General features: G+C 50.9%; 7 protein-coding genes across 7 annotated transcripts; 3 read left to right on the top strand and 4 right to left on the bottom strand.

Annotated features, from left to right (window-relative positions):
* Window positions 1-603: 603 nt before the first annotated feature.
* On the top strand, window positions 604-2,567 carry M437DRAFT_72261 (uncharacterized protein; the record flags this gene model as incomplete). Its single annotated transcript, XM_041025823.1, has 2 exons — window positions 604-624; window positions 693-2,567. The coding sequence occupies 2 exons, from the start codon at window positions 604-606 to the stop codon at window positions 2,565-2,567; spliced, it is 1,896 nt and encodes a 631-aa protein (XP_040883746.1).
* A 42-nt stretch (window positions 2,568-2,609) lies between these two features.
* M437DRAFT_39070 (PIG-P-domain-containing protein) lies at window positions 2,610-3,374 on the bottom strand (the record flags this gene model as incomplete). The annotated part of the gene is made up of 2 exons (XM_041019944.1): window positions 2,610-3,166; window positions 3,203-3,374. The coding sequence occupies 2 exons, from the start codon at window positions 3,372-3,374 to the stop codon at window positions 2,610-2,612; spliced, it is 729 nt and encodes a 242-aa protein (XP_040883745.1).
* Window positions 3,375-4,059: 685 nt separating this feature from the next.
* M437DRAFT_38579 (P-loop containing nucleoside triphosphate hydrolase protein) lies at window positions 4,060-6,123 on the bottom strand (the record flags this gene model as incomplete). Its single annotated transcript, XM_041019865.1, has 1 exon — window positions 4,060-6,123. One exon carries the CDS (start codon window positions 6,121-6,123, stop codon window positions 4,060-4,062), a length of 2,064 nt encoding a protein of 687 aa, XP_040883744.1.
* Window positions 6,124-6,325: 202 nt separating this feature from the next.
* Window positions 6,326-8,410, top strand: M437DRAFT_39723 (glucose-inhibited division protein A subfamily; the record flags this gene model as incomplete). The annotated part of the gene is made up of 2 exons (XM_041020068.1): window positions 6,326-6,438; window positions 6,490-8,410. The coding sequence occupies 2 exons, from the start codon at window positions 6,326-6,328 to the stop codon at window positions 8,408-8,410; spliced, it is 2,034 nt and encodes a 677-aa protein (XP_040883743.1).
* A 320-nt stretch (window positions 8,411-8,730) lies between these two features.
* On the bottom strand, window positions 8,731-9,111 carry M437DRAFT_81198 (uncharacterized protein; the record flags this gene model as incomplete). The annotated part of the gene is made up of 1 exon (XM_041027509.1): window positions 8,731-9,111. The coding sequence occupies one exon, from the start codon at window positions 9,109-9,111 to the stop codon at window positions 8,731-8,733; it is 381 nt and encodes a 126-aa protein (XP_040883742.1).
* Window positions 9,112-9,690: 579 nt separating this feature from the next.
* Window positions 9,691-11,356, bottom strand: M437DRAFT_62895 (glutathione synthase; the record flags this gene model as incomplete). The annotated part of the gene is made up of 3 exons (XM_041024172.1): window positions 9,691-10,860; window positions 10,911-10,986; window positions 11,055-11,356. The coding sequence occupies 3 exons, from the start codon at window positions 11,354-11,356 to the stop codon at window positions 9,691-9,693; spliced, it is 1,548 nt and encodes a 515-aa protein (XP_040883741.1).
* Window positions 11,357-15,052: 3,696 nt separating this feature from the next.
* Window positions 15,053-17,377, top strand: M437DRAFT_40306 (uncharacterized protein; the record flags this gene model as incomplete). The annotated part of the gene is made up of 2 exons (XM_041020172.1): window positions 15,053-16,249; window positions 16,415-17,377. The coding sequence occupies 2 exons, from the start codon at window positions 15,053-15,055 to the stop codon at window positions 17,375-17,377; spliced, it is 2,160 nt and encodes a 719-aa protein (XP_040883740.1).
* Between the last annotated feature and the right edge of the window lie 85 nt (window positions 17,378-17,462).

Raw genomic sequence — 17,462 nt, 5'->3', positions numbered from 1 at the left:
TCTTGACCCGCCGAACTGTTGATTGCACCTCTCTCGTCACGGTCCCAAGCATAATTTTGGGTTTGGAAAGGCACGATTGATTTCCGATCAGAGCCAAATTCAAAGGAAACTCCTAAAGATGATTGTCCCTATGAATATTGTTTTGTCTCTCGAGATCATTGTGGTAAGACCCAGACAAATGCGTGACGGACTTTAGCACGGGAAAGGACTCTGTCGTGGCCGATCTTCAATGTTTGAGATTTGAGCAAACAGCTTGCGCGCTTCTTCCAATCTGACCGCGTCAAGACTCACGTCCACGCTACACTGCGTACCTGCCTGTCCACTCAAGACTGATCGCATTGCCGCAAGCTGCTATAGAGAGCACTTGCCCGATCGCGTCAGTCGCTGTAATCCTATTGCCGTAATTTCCTGGAGGCTGCCCGATCGCGTTGCTGGTACACTGTCTCCTCTCGTCGCAATCCTTCCTGCGACTACCGTCGCTCGAAGCTTGCTCGACTGGCTCAGTCCCTGTTCTGCTCGCCTCTCGCAGCTTCAAAAGGAGTTGCTCAATAGTGTCAGCATTGTTCTCGAGTTCGACATCATCAAAACTGCTTTTGAGCCTTTATGTTACTCGCCATACACCAGGTAAATGTTCTGCGCAGCGTCTCAACTAACTGCTTCTGAGATAGTCTGCACTGATGGCCACACCCGAGTGCATAAGGCTTCTTGAGCCCCAACTATCGCCTTGCAGCAATCTGGACTGGTTGATTTATGGGCAGCCTGTAATTGCGCTATTCTCCAGATCGGGCAACTCGACTTACACTGCTTTCGACCGTGAACACCTAGGCCAACCATCGCGCCACACTCGGGGCCAGAGCCTTAAGCTCTGGGTCGCTTGCGATGATGCAAACAGGCTCCTGGTTATCTTGACTCAGGAGATCCAAGTGAGCAGTGGCAAGAAGCCTCGTATCTTCTATCTTTGTATTTCCGTCGAGTCGCTGGCTGTCGACACCGCTTGCCCTACTTATTGGGCCATTTCCGATGGCGTTGTACCGTTGAAACCTTTGGATCAATCGAACGACGCCGATACCAGGCCTGAACAAACATCTCGGCTTCTGCGTATCTCCTTCTCTCCCGCCGCCAAATCGTATGTTATCATGCCTGACTTTCCACATACTGGTCGGGTTTCAGAGGCTTCTATGTCTCTGCTACGCAAGCTCAAAGCTTTGTCCCAAGCACCTTACTTCGACCTGTTCACTACCCATGACTCCTGGATCTATCAGAGCCTTCTCAGACTACAGGTTATTCTGAGCGGTCGCACTGTGACTGGCTTCAACATAAGTTGCAACAATTTCTATCCGGGAGGACGTCGTGCTATCATCGACGCATGGGAGTCTCAGGGTTGGCGGCCTTTGGTGGAAGGGATCGGGGACGAGAGTGAGATAGAGCCTGAGTGTCGTAAGGGGTTGAAGCGAAAGCACGATGCCATTTCAACCATTGACATCCCAGCGATTGGATCTCCGGCACCACCGCCCTATGACCTACCTGTATCAGACCTTCCATCTGCGGCTACTCCAGGAGCTATCTCGGAGGCTGGGCTGGGGGCTGCGTCGACGGCGTCCTTCGATATGGCCGCGGTCTTGGTAAAGGAATGTGCTGAATCGGGTCGGGCATCTGTCTTGTCTGAAGTCTATCCACGCGGGCGCTCGATATCATTGCCTCCTGAAACCACATTCAAGCCATTGTCACCCAATTTTGACTTTACTCCTATTGCACGTAGTATCGTGCCTGCTGTGACCCCGGAGCCGACTACCCCAGTGTGTATAGCTGCAGTGTCTTCGCCGTGCCGCTCAGTAGCCTTGTCTATTCAAATGGATGATTACAGTCCAGCTGCTCCAGCATCTGCCGCCACGCCTCCACAAGCACCTCCTCACTACGTATGCAAATCACCACTCATGCATGTACCAGAGACACCACCTTTTGATACTCTGCCAACATGCAAAGCGATAGCCGCGAGTACCAATACTCGAAGCGTGTTGGTCAACTGGCTGGCGACACTGCTGAGGCGCTACCCCTATTTTCACCATACATGTATTGCCGAGCTACTTGCTCTCGCTTTAGCGGTCAGAAGGGGTGATGCAGAAGACACCATCAGACGCCTAAGGGCAAGGTGCTTGGCCTCTCTCCTCGACCAAGTCACTGATTACAATAATCTTGAAGTCGAGCACAAATCCACCAACAAAATTGGAAGCAGCGAGCTGGAAGAGCTGGTCTCCTGGCTGTTGCTTCTGAATCCTGACGGGGATCTTGTTTTTCTCGAGCAGCTATCCGAGGCATCGAGAGTCTTGAAGAACGTCAGAGATTCGGAGCATATTCGCGGTCTTGCTGCTACTCCGCGCTCTTCTGATGGTGCTTTGTTTGACCGTTCCACTCCCAAGGACGAATATGCTTCTGTTAATGAGTTTATGATCTGCAAAGCGAGCATCATTTTGAATGCTTGTATGGCGTTTGGAGATGACATCTCGGGGCAAACTAAGCACGATATCAAGGATCGTATGTTGGAGGAGATGGAACGTCTAATTCGATGATTGATACCCGATCTCCTTTGTTTCTCCCATATCTTTGTAATTTCATAATATCGTATCGTCGTCTTCATCGTCAGGTGTGCCATAGAGAATCTCACAGACGCCTCCGATAGGCACATCCATAACAGCATCCGTTCCTTCGTTCCATAGTGTGTCCCACTGTAGATCTTTTGGAGGCATATTTCTTCCAGCACTGTTGTCTCTGCGATGAGACTTCCACCTGCCCTCATCATCTTTCCGAATAATGTTTCCCTTGCTGTCTACCACAGCAATGTTCGCAGCATCGTCAACCAAACACTCCACGGCATGCATTTTGAGTGTCAAGTAGCCAGTATTGTATGAAGCCAACGCGACGTAAATCCACACAACAAGCATAACCAACCAAGCCGGAATCGCCAAACTCCACCATCTGTTTGGGTAATAGTAGATACCTAGCTGGTGCAAAAACGGCGAAGGCAAGTAACTCCAGAGTAGGTAGATTGCAAAGCCGAGAGAGGAGGTTAGATACAATGTAAAGCCGTAGTATTCGTACGTGGGGACCTTTGGCGAGGCACGTGGAATGGGCTTTGCGGTGCGGAAGGAGGTTGTGAGGGTTGTTGCGGCTGCACTGTTGGGGGTTTGACTGGTCCCTTCGTCACTACTCGGGTCGGGTGTTGTATGTCTTGAGGCATGTGTGCTGAAAGTCGGACGTAGGAGACTCGTCAACGACGGACTGGGTGGAAGAGGTGTAGGAGGTCGATTGTAGAATGGCGGCGCAAAGGTTGCAGGACCTAAATATGTATGCGATTGCGAGTGTTTGTGCTGATACATGGGCTGTCGAGGCGAAGGCATCGAGTCGCCATCTTCGCCGTCTTCGCTGCCCGAGTCAATTGAGGCAGGGGCATCTAGTGAGAAGTCCTCAATCGATGCTGCCTCTGATGGTGAGGTCAAGTTTGATTGTGTCGCGTCGCATTCGTTGTCTCTGTCGTTGGTGGTCAATGACCCCAAGGTCGGTAGATTTGGTGTCGATCGAGAGTAGAAGCCAACAGGCACCGGGCTCGCCGGCGGTCGAAACGACATTCTGGACTTGCTGTCGTGAGATTCACAACTCATGCATGCCCTTCAAGGTGGTTCGAGACATTGAACGATGGTCTGTGCGTCGACTATCACATGCATGAAAGCTTTTGGCATGCCTCTGTCTGTATCGTTACTGCGACAAGAACACCACCCACATTGGTCTGACACTCCGACCTTGAGGCACAGGAGGAGATGACGGCGTCTGGACTCTCAGATGTAGAAATTTGCGGTCACGAATGAAGAAAGCTTCGCTGCGGTTGTTGCAGAAGATTTCGAGAAAATCGGTTGTAACTTGATCTTTTGATCTTTTCTATTCATGACCATTCAAACTTGAAAAGAACAATGAGATATATAACTCAGGGATATCCATAAAAGCGCCCCAGCATGCCGTGAACCAAGGTAAAAATGAAATTGCGCAAAACCAGAAGATGCACTCCCCTTAATCATTGTACTCGCTTCTGACCTTCTTTTGCGCCCTCTTGTTGGCCTTGAAGTGCTTCTTGCTTGACATCATCATCTTCACATCATCAGGGTCCATGTCCTTTTCCAGAGCCATCATGATCTTAGCTTTGCGACCAGTCAACATCTTGCCACCAGTGTTTTCTACTTGCTTTTGTCCTTGCTCTGTGTATTTGTGGTGGAAGGGCATGTTTTGCTGTCCTCTACCCTGGCCAGGTGCGAAGAATTGCTTGTCCATACGTTGTGTCTTTGCTCCACTGATGGGGATCATGTCGAGATCGTCATTCTCCATAATCGATGGCTCATCACCAGTCTGCATTTCCGGGTGCCTTGCAGCTGAGTGCATAGCCGCGAGTTGGAGTCGTCGCTTCTGAGGAAGGTGGTTGTAGTCGTAGAGTTCGCGGTTGAAGTGCTTGTGGTCGATCGGAGGCTCTGAAGGAGGGGGGTGTACGAACAGCAGTTTACCCTTGACGTAATCCTTAAGGACCAGTCTGGCGGCTCTGCTCTCATCAGGCTGACCAAGACCTTGGGTGAAGAAGCCACGAGCGGCGGCGTATGCGCGTAGCAGTTCCTCACCAGTTGGTGTACCTGTACCGCCCTCTTCACGAGAGCGAATGTTGATTGTGATACCATAAACAGCTTCGAGGAAAGGCTTGGGAATACGCTGAGCGACAAGAGTTGCGGGACCGGTGTACTCGCGCATCTGGTCGATTGGCAGAACACCGTTGCATGTGAGTTCTGCTTTTGTGAAGGCGAAGTTGGGGAACACCAGACCAGGACAATCGCAAAGCACGACTTGGTCTGAGTAGTGAATGGTCTGGAAGTGCTTCGTCTTACCGGGTGTGGCAGAGACAGAGACCTTCTTTGCGCCTAGCAGAGCGTTGATGGTGGACGATTTACCAACGTTGGGGTAACCGACCAGACCAATTTGTACTTTGCGAGCGGGCTTGTCGTCGGTAGCAGCAGCCATCTTTGGAGCGTGCTCTAAGAAGAGAGCTTCGAGATCCTCAGTTGTAAGAATGCGTGTCGCCTCCTCGAGCGACATGGGGATGACATCTGATACAGGTGCAGCGTGTTTGTCGTCAACAGTCTCTTCGTCAACCCACTTGGCTTCCTCTTCTTGTGCATCCTGGATGTCGAGCTTCTTGGCCTCCTGCTCCAAAGCATTCTCGTCTCCATCTAGCGCCTCAGCAACCTCGTCCTCGCTCTCATCGTCCTCGCTATCCACCTCTTGCGTCTGCGACTCCTCCTGTTCGGCCTTGGCGTCGTTCAGCTCACGAGCGAGCTCTGCAGAGAAGAAACGGAAGTTGATGTTGTTGTCGATGAAGTACTTGGCCCAAGTCTGGCGTTGCTCGAGCGTCATCATATCGGCCTTGTTGACGAGCAGCAAGTTGCGCTTCTTGGGGTCGACCTCTTTGACGTAGGATTCCATGTCTTCACTGCGGAACATGAGAGGGTTTCTGGCATCGACAATCTGCACGACCAAGTCGGAACGCTCAATGACACGCCAAAGCTGTCTCCAGACCTCGAGATTGCGCTCGAAAGGAGTCAGGAGCAAGTCCTGGTTCTCTTGAAGCTCGGCAAGGTCTCTGCGCCACTCGATCATAGCTTCCTTCTCGCGTGTGTTCAGCTCATCCTTGGTAGTAGTGGAATCCCATTTCGGGCGACGAGGGACGGTCAGACGACTTCTGTTCTTGTTGTGCTTCTTGACGACGTTACGCTCCTCAGTCGAGGACAAGAGGTAGGGGTTCTTCTGGTCCCTGTGAATAATCTTGACATTGTTCATCTTCTCGGCGGTGAAATCGGTGCCAGCCAGCTCTGCGGTAGACAGAAACTCGTCCAGATCGCCCTGCTCGGTAACGGAGCGCATCTTCTCGTATGCAGCGGCCTGCTTGTTGTTTGTGATGTATGTCTCTCCATTTTGGCCTTTTCTCTGAATTCCTCCGGCGTTGGCTCTGTGTTGGTTGGAGTTCTTGTTCTTGAAGCGGTCGTTCATAAGGGCATTGCCCAGGCCGACGGCCTGTTTGCTCTTGGCCAATACCATAGCGACGGTTGGTATTGAGACTCTTGGGTGGGTGTGTGATAGGGTAGCAAAGAGAGGCAAGATTTAGCAGAGAAAATAACCGCCGCTTTGGTCAGCCCCGCCCACTCCGTCATTCCCGCTGCCAAGCCAGACGAACTAGGGTCTATCAACTTTTTTGTTTCCATCAAAGTAATTGTTGGCCTCACAGTATAACATTGTCGCCATGGTGCTTGCAGTGTCTGCCAGAGCGCGTGTACTCTGGGGCCATGCACCCCGAGTTCGGTCGGCCATCCTTGTGCGCCGCACATTTGCCACTGTTTCGGACTCTACGACAGTGTATGGTCAATGTCCCATCTAGACATGAGCACGCGACTGACTGCGAAACAGTCCCTACGATGTAGTCGTCATTGGAGGCGGCCATGCTGGTTGTGAGGCTTCAGCAGCTGCTGCACGAACTGGCGCAAGAACAGCTCTGGTCACCCCCTCTGTCGACAATCTCGGAGTCTGCTCATGTAATCCCTCGTTTGGCGGAATTGGTAAAGGCACCATGCTACGAGAGATTGATGCCCTAGATGGTGTCGTTGGGCGCATAGTCGACAAAGCTGGAGTTCAGTTTCGCGTCTTGAACAGAAAGAAGGGGCCCGCAGTCTGGGGTCCTCGCGCCCAAATTGACAGAGCGCTGTACAAAAAGCACATGAAGGAGGAGATGACGAACTACAAGGGCTTGAGCCTTGTTGAGGGCAAAGTTGCTGACATCGTCGTACAAAGAGAAGGAATGACAGATGGCAAGCATGGAAAGATTACTGGAGTCAGACTCGAGAGCGGCGAGGTCATTCCTACAAAGAACGTTGTCATCACCACTGGCACTTTCCTGGGCGGCGAGATTCACATTGGCCTTGAAGCGTACCCTTCGGGCCGTATGGGAGAAGCAGCGACGACGGGCTTGAGCAAGTCTTTGCGGGAAGCAGGCTTCACATTGGGCAGATTAAAGACAGGAACCCCTCCGCGCCTTGACGGCAGAACTATCAATTATACCGGTCTCGATGTTCAGCCTGGCGACGATCCACCAATGCCTTTCAGCTACCTCAACTCTCGCGTCGCCGTCCAAGACCAACTTAACTGCTGGTCTACCCACACCAACCCTGCCACCCACGACATCATTCGCGCAAACCTCCAAAACAGTATTCACATCCGCGAGGAGGTCAAGGGCCCCCGCTACTGTCCATCTCTCGAAAGCAAAGTTATCCGATTCCACACAAAAGATGCTCACATCATCTGGCTGGAGCCCGAAGGCTTCGACAACCATGTCATCTACCCGAACGGCATCTCCATGACTGTACCTGCCGAGGCACAAGAAGCCATGCTCAAAACCATCAAGGGTCTGGAAAACGTCAAGATGCTACAACCCGGTTATGGTGTTGAGTACGATTATGTGGATCCTCGCAGTCTGCGCAAGACTTTGGAGACGAAAGCTATCGGAGGTCTGTTCCTGGCGGGTCAGATCAACGGTACAACAGGCTACGAAGAAGCCGCCGCTCAGGGCGTTGTTGCTGGTATCAACGCAGGCAACTCTGCATTGGACAAGCCACAGTTGCAGTTGACAAGAGCCGATGGATACATCGGCATCATGATAGACGACTTGATTACGAAAGGTGTTTCGGAGCCATACCGCATGTTCACCTCAAGATCAGAGTATCGCATGTCCGCTCGTGCTGACAACGCCGATCTCCGCCTTACCGCCAAAGGACGAGAACTTGGTGTAGTCTCAGATTCACGCTGGTCTCACTTCTCCTCGCAAAAAGCACAGATGGATGAGTTGAAGACTTTGTTGGAAGGTCACACCCTGTCAAGCAGTGTTTGGCAGTCACACGGCTTCCCAGTCCGCAGTGACAGCAGCAAACGCAGCGCCTTCGACCTTTTACGTCTCGCATCCATCTCGGTCTCCAGCCTCGCCACTCTGTTGCCGGATATTGCAAAGTTCGATCCTTACATCATCTCTCGCATGGATATCGAAGGCACATACTCTCCCTACGTCACTCAACAAGAAACACAAGCCAAGCACTTTGAGAGGGACGAACAACTATTGCTTCCTGCAGACATTAACTACGAGAACATCTTTGGATTAAGCAACGAAGAAAAGAGGGTGCTGAGTGTCACCAGACCTGAGAGTCTGGGACAGGCTAGAAGAATCGAAGGCGTTACGCCTTCGGGTACACTTCGTCTGTTGGCATATGTGAGGGGTGCGGGCAAGAGAGCAGCTGCTGTCGACCAAGTGCTTGCATCTCAGGAGAAAGAGGTCGTTGCCTAGTATCTCTAAGGTCTAGTAGAATATCATTGCATTTTGGGTGGCGTAAGCGCTGGTTGGAAAGCATTTGCATGGGTGGGTGGTCATAATAGGAGTTTGTACAACATTACCACAAATGAGTCAAGTCGCTCCATTCTCTACTTCAATCTTCCCCTTGCTCAGGGAGCTTCAACATTTTCATCACAAGAAGAGTTCGTTCGTGTATGAGGGATGCTCGTTTCAATTGACTAGCAACTCCAAGAAGACTACCACCCCACTTCATATATGTTCGATATGTCCACTTCCTCCTCGAAGTTGGCAGGAGGATCCTTCTGACACCTTCTCTAACCGTTGATGATCCAAAAGTGCTGGCATCCGTTATCATAGCCCCTGTTTCCACGACCCTTGCCATTACCCATGGCGCACGTCTCCAACATCTGACTCTCACACCAAACCTGAGGAACAAAAGTTCCATAAGCGCAGCTAGCGCCAACGCCCAGTGCGACGCCTTCGAATGAGATGCCTTGAGCGGCATAAGCATGTCCAGTGTAGAAGTTTCTATTGCAGAATACACCGATTGCGGCCACGACGCGGGGGTCCTTTTGCAAACAGCGGTTGCGGTTGTTCCACATGGCCCAGAAGTCTGGGCCGGCGGCGGCGGGGGTGGCCAAGGAGAGGAGGGCGATGAGACCCAAGAGGAGGATGCTGAGGCTGCGGCTGAGCATCTTTGGTGTTTGTTTGGCTGATTGGTTCTTTGGTTCTTGTATTTATTTTGGTTCAAAAAAGGAAGGAGTGATTCGATGATGACTGTTCCTGCCTGAAGGTCACGGTTGTTCGGCACAGGCTCCTTCTTATCATCATGGAGTTCACAATATCAATCTCCCGGCTTCAAAGAGATGGCTTCTTGTGTCCGGTTTCAGGACGAACTTGCCTTGTGGTTTGCATCTCGGCCCTTACGAGCATCTCTTAGCATAAAGAAATACACCTGATCACCCAAACTGGTGAAAAAGCCCTTCATGATGGTTACTTTGTTGTCTACCAGGAGACCACTTTTTCTTTGTTGATCGCATGGATTGAGGGATGTGGAATGTCTAGGCAGTTCTTAGTATTGTTCTACTCAGAGTCCCCACATTCATATTGTTCACTTCTGGGCAGTCGAAGCCTAGCATGAAACAAAGACAGAGGGGGCCTCTGCGCAACCGTCATCTTCTAGAGCAATCAGCATGCACAAGGTACAATAAACAGTATGACGGAACAATGTTTGAGATGCGGCTAGGTGCTTTTTTCGATGAGTGTCAGGCTCCTCACACGTCGACAAGACAAACACTGTCGACGGAGCCAAAGCCAGCTGCGACTCCACCCTCTTCGCTTTGGTCGCCCTTGGTTCTAAGCAGATAGCCAGCCTGTCTGTTCGCGAGCATCTCTTGTACGCCATCCTGACCGCTCTGTGTCTTCCACAAGCAAACACCATATACGCCCAGTTCTCCGATGACGCCACCCTTTTGAACTTCTCCGTTGCGGAAAATGGTATTGGTCAAGGCTGGGGGCTCAATCATCTCCATCAAGATATAAGCTGGCCAATGTGATTCAGGAGTTTCTTTGAGGAACTTGGGAATGGCTTTGCGGTAGACGTTGTTGCCGCCACCCTCACGCTGAGGCTTGAGGACATAACGGGTTGCTGTTTCTGGGTTCTGAGCAAGTTTGCGAGCTTCTTGACCTGCTTCGCTCTTGTCGAGAGGATAGATTGGAGCAAATGTCTTAAGGACCTCGGCAGCTTTGTTCTTGTCTGGAAGGAAGCGGGCAAGGTGAGGCGAGTTTGGTGTCGCGAGGACTTGCTGCACTTTCTTCGAGCCAGCCAAGTGAGTCAAGATACTAGGGCATTTGACAGCTGCACTACGTTCAATGTGCAGACGAGCGTTCCAGTCAGCCTTGCCAGAGTAATCATCGGGAGAGTAGCCAGCGCGGAAGTAGACCAGTGATACCTCCCACGTCTTGTTGGGGGTGTGAGGAGGGGTGTAGAGCAAAGTACGCTTCTCGTCAAGTCTGGTGTGAGACATGACTTGGTTGAAGGATACACGGAAAGCCCTGACTTGATGCTCGTTGAAAAGAGTATATTCCAAGTGTCTCTGATCGAAAACATTGCGTTCTGGATCCTGAACAAGGAATATGACACAAAGAGGAGAACCGCTCCTTGATTCTCCATAAGCATGATGACCGGCAGCCAAACCTCCAGCAAGCGATGGAACCGATGTGCTTGGAGGGAGTGAAGAAGTCTTGATAGTCGATTGAGTTTCTTCTGGGTAGGCATCCACAGAGAGAAGATAGTTGTGTAGCTTTGAGACCTGTGTAGAAAGTCCACCAAAGGATGAAGCAATGGTGTTGAATTCTACTTGTTTGATGGTAGGTTTGGCAGCAGAATGGGCCGGGTCTAGATGGACCATGTAGTCAGAACGGAAAAGACCAAGAGTAATGCCCTAGGAGAGTGTCAGTAGATGAGATCATAAAGTTCTGCAGATATACCTACCTGGACATATCCCTCCTTCTTCACGGCTTGGTGGACCTTCCACAGCTCAGCGATGAAATCATCCACTTCAACGAGTCTAGGTACGTAGTCAGTAAAATTGGTATGAACTGAGTTCGACCGTGTCTAGAGCTTAGAGGAACTCACTCCTCAACAATCTCCTTCAGCCAAGTCTCGTTGCTTGCGATAGCGGCATAGAGCTCATTGTACGCTGTTTGAATGCCAAGACCTTGTTCAAAGCAGTTTCTAGGGAACAAGCTAGGGAAGAGGGTAACAGGAGCAGTCACTGCTAACGAGCCCACCGGATCCTGCTCCTTCGAAATCCATGAGGGCACGGGTCTTACAGCCAGACCATTTGCAATTGACCAGTCTTTGACATTAGTAATCAAGTATTGAAGCTGCTCCTCGTTGAGGTCCGGAGGGTACTTTGGGTAGATTTCACGCGACATGATGGAAGCAAAAGGGCGAGAGGATAAGGGAGGTTTGAGTCCAGGGCCTAGTCGTATGTTATGCTAGAAAGAATTGGTGGTGTCGAGGTTTCCGAGAGTAGTTCAACTGATTGTCAACTGCCGGTTGAACTGCGGTCCATGAAGTCCGTTGTCGCGATTGCGCATTGCGGCAAGTGCCTGGACTTTTCCTGACTCCATCTCTGTCAAGAGCACAAACACTCGAGTCACCGTAGAGTCTGATTGATAACTGTCACTATCTGCCAGGTTATCGTGCTTCTAGGCTGAAGTAGTGACGCGAGTCTACTCGTAATAGTGTCGTGTTGATTTCACGTCGGAAAATCTCAAGCATTACCACCAAACGCGCGCGTAAAGCCAGCAGCTGTGATCGGGAGTTGAGATGCAAAGCAGAGAAAGAGACACATTACTTCGACTTCAACAGCCGAGGCGACGGTCAGTCTGAACGTGGTCTACACCATTAGGCTGTGCTTCTCTCAACCGCGACTTTCACGGTCTGCGCTTTACTCAATTGCGACCCTTACGCCTCACATGTACATATAAGCAACCAACACTTACATCTGCTTCGTCTAGAGCGCCAGCGCTTTAGCGACTTTTCTGCTCCTTCTCAGAGTGAGTTCTCTTCTCTTTAGTCTCCGTGTTCAGCTTTACACATTTCACTTCTTGGCACTTTCACCAGATTCATTACAACACCAGAAGGCAGGCGACTGACTTTGAGTGAACCGGCAGGAGCAGTCCATGTAAATACTGGACCTCCAAGCTGTCTCAATAGCGCTGTCCTAGGTTAGTCGTCAGGCAACGACACATTCACTCGTACGCTCCTTCTTTGACAGCCACTAACTTTGTGTACTCCGAAGCTGCGCGCCCTCCAACCTCCAACCACAACATCATCATCATCATCATAACCATCAGTATTGTCACCATCATCACAATCAGCAAGCTTTCATGATGCAGGAGGCCGATCCTTACAAGTGGTCCTCTACAGAGGTCGTCAAGTTCCTGCAGCAGAACCAGTTCAACAATTTCGCTCAGCAATGGTCTGATCATGACCTTAACGGCGAAATGCTGCTTGAGCAGGTGAACCTCGCTGTCTTAAAGGACGAGTTCGGTATCATTGGTCTAAAAGAGCGCATGCTTATCATGCAAACAATTAATGCACTGCGCAAGTCTTTTGTGGCCTCCACCGACATTCTGGAACCAACCTCTTTGCCCTCTGCACCGCTACCATCTGCTCTTCAATCCTCAGCTTCGTCAGACTCTATAGGACCTATCGGAACCAGAGTTCGCGAAGGTGAACAACTTGTTGAAGATTCCAGCGGCCGCAAACGCCGTAGATTGAATCTCGGAACCACTCTCACTGACACTCAATCTGGAGCATCTCAGAGCCCAATGACTACTGTCGAATCCACTGCGGCTGTTCAGCAAGCATTTCTCCTCATCGGCACCCAACCTGGAGCATCTCAAACTCAAAGTCCAACTGCCAAGTCCACTGCTCAGCCACGCCCAATCTCTTCAGGCTATCTACGTGACACAAAGCTCACAGTCGACGAAATCTTCTATGGAGACACCGATTATGGCGCAGAAATCAAGCACAACGACGAGACGGAGGATGATGATTCCTACGACAATTTTACTATCTTTGGAAGATCTGAGTTCTCGGGTACTACCTCGTTTCTTTACCGTTGTCTCCATCGCACATACCATCGTGCGTTCCGTCAAGCCGAGCCAAGTCCCATTACATACCACCGACACTCAGCTCTCGCAGTCTATCCATACCCCGAGCGGTTGCTCGAAGACAAAGACGCCAGATCAGTCACTATCTTCGAATCGTCAGAGCGTGGCGTCAAGGCCGTCCGCGAGAAAGCTCAAACGTTGTCTTTCCAGCAGCATGAAACAGTAGACACAAAGATGAGTCCTGGCGAGTTCAGCTACCTTCTCGACAAATACACAGGGACTGATGAGCTCTTACCCACCTACGGAGACTCAGACTCAGACTCAGCAGATGAACAGAACGCCGACGCTGAAGACTCTCTTAGCGGATCTGATGATGATATGGCAGAGGAAGACTCTGCTGTCGAAGCTACCGTTCTCTCTCATCAAATCGTCGACTCGCTGGTTGAACAGACAGCTGCCCTGCAGCGCCAGGCTTGGTACGACAATCAACTGCCGAAGCTTGACAAGAACAAAGGACGCAGTGTATGGCGTCTTGCCAAAGGCAACATTCAGAAAGCTCGCGCCTTGACTCGAGATGCGAAGAAGAGAATCACGGAACTGGCTGACAGGCTTGCACGACTCAAAAACAATCTCATGGACGGTACATTCGAGAACGAACAAGAGGTAAAGCAGGCTTGCTTGGTCCTTGAGCCCACCGTCCATGACACTCTGCTCGAAGAATGGAAGATCAAGACCTGGAGCCTCAAAATGGAGCCTGCAGCCGCAAGACAGCCAAAGCCATTCGCCAAAAGCCAACATGATGCTTCAACAGGAGCTCATAACCAAGACACGTCGGATGACGACATGCAGGACTTTGTCGTCAACGACGAGGACTTTGAAGATGCCAGAGAGAGCTTCTCCCAAGCTGGTAATGATTCTGAACCGGATCTTGGCTTGCCGGAATCGTCTTCTCAGCTTGTCCCACAGAACGAAACGGTGACCTCCGGCGAGGACAACAACAGCATTGCCGTGATAGCCGACGAAGACATGCCCGATGCGACCGAAGTACCGGCCGATTTTGAGTACGAGATCTCGCGTGCTGGATCTGTCGAGAGCGAGCCGCCTGCGCATTTGACCGAGACGGACCAGACCTCTAAGTCCATACAGACGCCTCAGAAAGACAGATCCGCGGCTAGTCTACAATCCGAACAAGACTCTCCTGGCCTGCCCTCTTTGGAGACGTTGTTCCAATCCAGGCCATCAACGATGCGAAAGCAAGTCATCGAGATTACGTCGAGCCCTGTACGGCCCACTTTTGCTCATGCGACGACTCAACCGAGCCCCCTGAAGAAATTCGACGTCAAGCAAGAGCAGGGAATGCACAAAGAGATCACGTATTCGGCAAACCCAGACAACGACTCATACAAGCAGATCCGCAGCTGGACATACCCAGCTCTCGAAGACCAAGGGGACAGAAGACGAATGTTGCTCAAGCTCGCGTCCACCATGAACGACGAGCGACTCGAGTCACTGGTGCATCTTATGACCAGCAACATGACGACTTGCCTCGCAAAAATCAGGGCCGCCATTTCTGCTACTATCCAGGGAAGCGAAGTTGTTGACGGCTACGATGACGCCGATGTCGAAGTTATGCTAGATGCCGCCAGGATCTATCTGGGCTACCTCTACATCGATCACAAATTTTTTGAGTCAGACGTATCGGAAATTGCTTCTCTCGGATACGAATGGCCATGGGATGGTGATGATGAAGGCTATGCCAATGATCTGCGCTTCTGGCATAGGTACACCTGGGAGGCATTGAAGCGATTCAAGAAGGACACATCCGGACGTCTTGAGACCATCGTCATTGACAGCGACGACGAGATTGAGAACGCCAAATCAGGCCATTCGAGCACCCGCAAGAAGAAAGTCAAGAGAGACCATGATGCGGTCAGGAAACGCGCCAAGGCAGCTGAAAGAGCTGCTAACTACGAATCGCAGCAGCAATACAGCCAAACCGGATCATTCATGGCTGGTGAGGATGGACTGAACGAGGTGCCTCTCTACGCGCCAGACGATGTGGATCCTTCGAGACATGTGTACCTCAACCCCGAAATCGCCAAACGCTTGAAGCCGCATCAGATTGAGGGTGTCAAGTTCATGTGGCGAGAGATCACTGCACCCGAGGATGAAGATGGTCAGGGCTGTCTGCTTGCTCACACGATGGGTCTGGGCAAGACAGCTCAGAGTCTAGCTCTTCTCACGGCCATAGCTGAAACAGTGAAGGATAAGGACAAGCGCGATGCCCTTCCTGACGACCTGAAAAAAGCCAAGGGAAAGCTCAGAGCGCTTATATTGTGTCCGCCAAGCCTCATGGCGAACTGGAAGCAGGAAATTGCCACTTGGTGCCCTGATAAACTGTTTCACATTTTCAGCTTGAGCAGTGAGGTGTCAGCCAAGGCGCTGAGACTCGACGAGCTAAAGAGTTGGCGCCATCTAGGTGGCATTATGCTTTGTGGATATACAATGTTCACCAAGTTGATAAACAATCAGAGCGGAAAGATGCAAGCCTTCGATGAAGCAGAACATGCGCTGGTCACGAAGCTACTCCTGCAGAAACCTCACATTGTCATTGCCGATGAAGTGCATTCGATCAAAAACGACTCAAGCAAGACGTCTTTGGCTGTTCACAAAATCAACACACAACGCCGCATTGGTCTGACAGGCTCACCTATGAGTAACAACACTGCAGAGATCTTCGCTTTGATAGACTGGGTCGCACCCAAGTTCCTAGGCAGCAAGACCGAGTTCAAAGCACATTACCAGGAACCAATTGAAGCAGGGACCTACGTCGACAGTACCAGATACGAAGTCCGAAAGTCTATGACCAAGCTCGCGGTTTTAAAACGAATCATCGCTCCAAAGCTCAATCGTGCTGACATCACGGTACTCAAAGGTTCACTCAAGAGCAAGGTCGAATTTGTTCTGACAATTCCCTTGACTGATAAACAGAAGCTTGGCTACGAGACTTATGTCCAAGAGATCCTCCGTGGCAAGGCTGGTGAAGAAGGGACAACGATCACACAGGTCAAACTCTTTGGATGGTTATCCATCCTACAGTTGCTGTGCAATCATCCGATCATCTTCCGTCGTAAGCTACTAGAGCCCGTCAACAATAAGCAAAAGAGGGGCAAGAGAAACACACTCAATGCCACAGAGATCGAGGTCCCTGCAAGCTCAGCCACTGCAGGCCCACCCGCTGCAGGCCCATCCCCAGCAGGCCTGTCCATCGCAGGCGCTCTTGCGACAGACTCCGATGTTCCATCGTCAACAGCAGTCGCAATTCATGAGACCGCTCGTGCATATGAAGCATCGCCAGTGGTTGACGAGGATGCAGCTTACGCAGATGCGCATGTCTCCCAATATGACATCAACAAGGCTATAGTGGATGCTTTGCTCGAAGTTGTCCCTGAAGATGACTCCATTGAGTTGTCCTACAAGACTCTGCTCGTCCGAAAGATTATGCGTCTTTCGATCGAAGCTGGCGACAAGGTCCTCATCTTCTCGCAGAGCATCCCTTCACTAAACTTCTTGGACCGCATGCTGTTAAGCATGGGCGCAAGTTATGGTCGTATCCAAGGAGATATGGCCCAGGACAAGCGTGAGAAGGTGTTGAAGTCAATGGCCGATGGCAAATTCGATGTCTTGCTTATATCCACTCGTGCTGGAGGGCTTGGCTTGAACATTCAACAGGCCAATCGCGTGATCATCTTCGACTTTGCCTTCAATCCGACCTGGGAAGAGCAAGCCATCGGAAGAGCCTATCGTCTGGGCCAGACCAAGCCTGTATTTGTTTATCGCTTCGTCGCTGGCGGAACGTTTGAATTCGCACTCTACGACAAGCAACTGTTCAAGACAGGTCTTTCTTCTCGCGTGGTCGACAAGAAAAATCCCATGCGCAACGCGAACAAGAAGCCGGGCGACTGGCTGAAGGCACCTCTCGATGTTCCACAACAGGACATTAGTGTTGAGGCTGGCAAGGATGAACACGTGATGGACAAGATCATTGCTAGCCAGCATGGTGATCAAGACGAGTTCATTCGCAGCATTAAAACTATGGAGACGTTGATGGGAGAGTCAAAGGATGAGGAATTGACAGCAGAGGAGATGGCGGAGGTAGAAAACGATGTGATGAAAGCAAAGACTCGCAAGCTTACAGGCGGCCCTGAGGTTCGCTCTACTTTGGCGCCAGCTATGCCTCAGACAGACATCGTTACTGGACCTCAAGATCAGACCAATGCTCATGTGAGCTCCTCGCCCGCACCAAGCGGAAGAGTGGTCACAAGATACTGATGCATCCAAGGCAACACTATCAATTTTTGTAATAGTATATAAAAACATCACTTTCCAACTCCTCTTGTATATATAGCAGAATATC

The sequence above is a fragment of the Aureobasidium melanogenum genome (assembly GCF_000721775.1).
Source record: "Aureobasidium melanogenum CBS 110374 unplaced genomic scaffold scaffold_2, whole genome shotgun sequence".
Taxonomy (NCBI): Eukaryota; Fungi; Ascomycota; class Dothideomycetes; order Dothideales; family Saccotheciaceae; genus Aureobasidium; species Aureobasidium melanogenum.
Note: the sequence above shows the minus strand (reverse complement) of the source record. Positions and strands in the feature narration are given on the sequence as shown.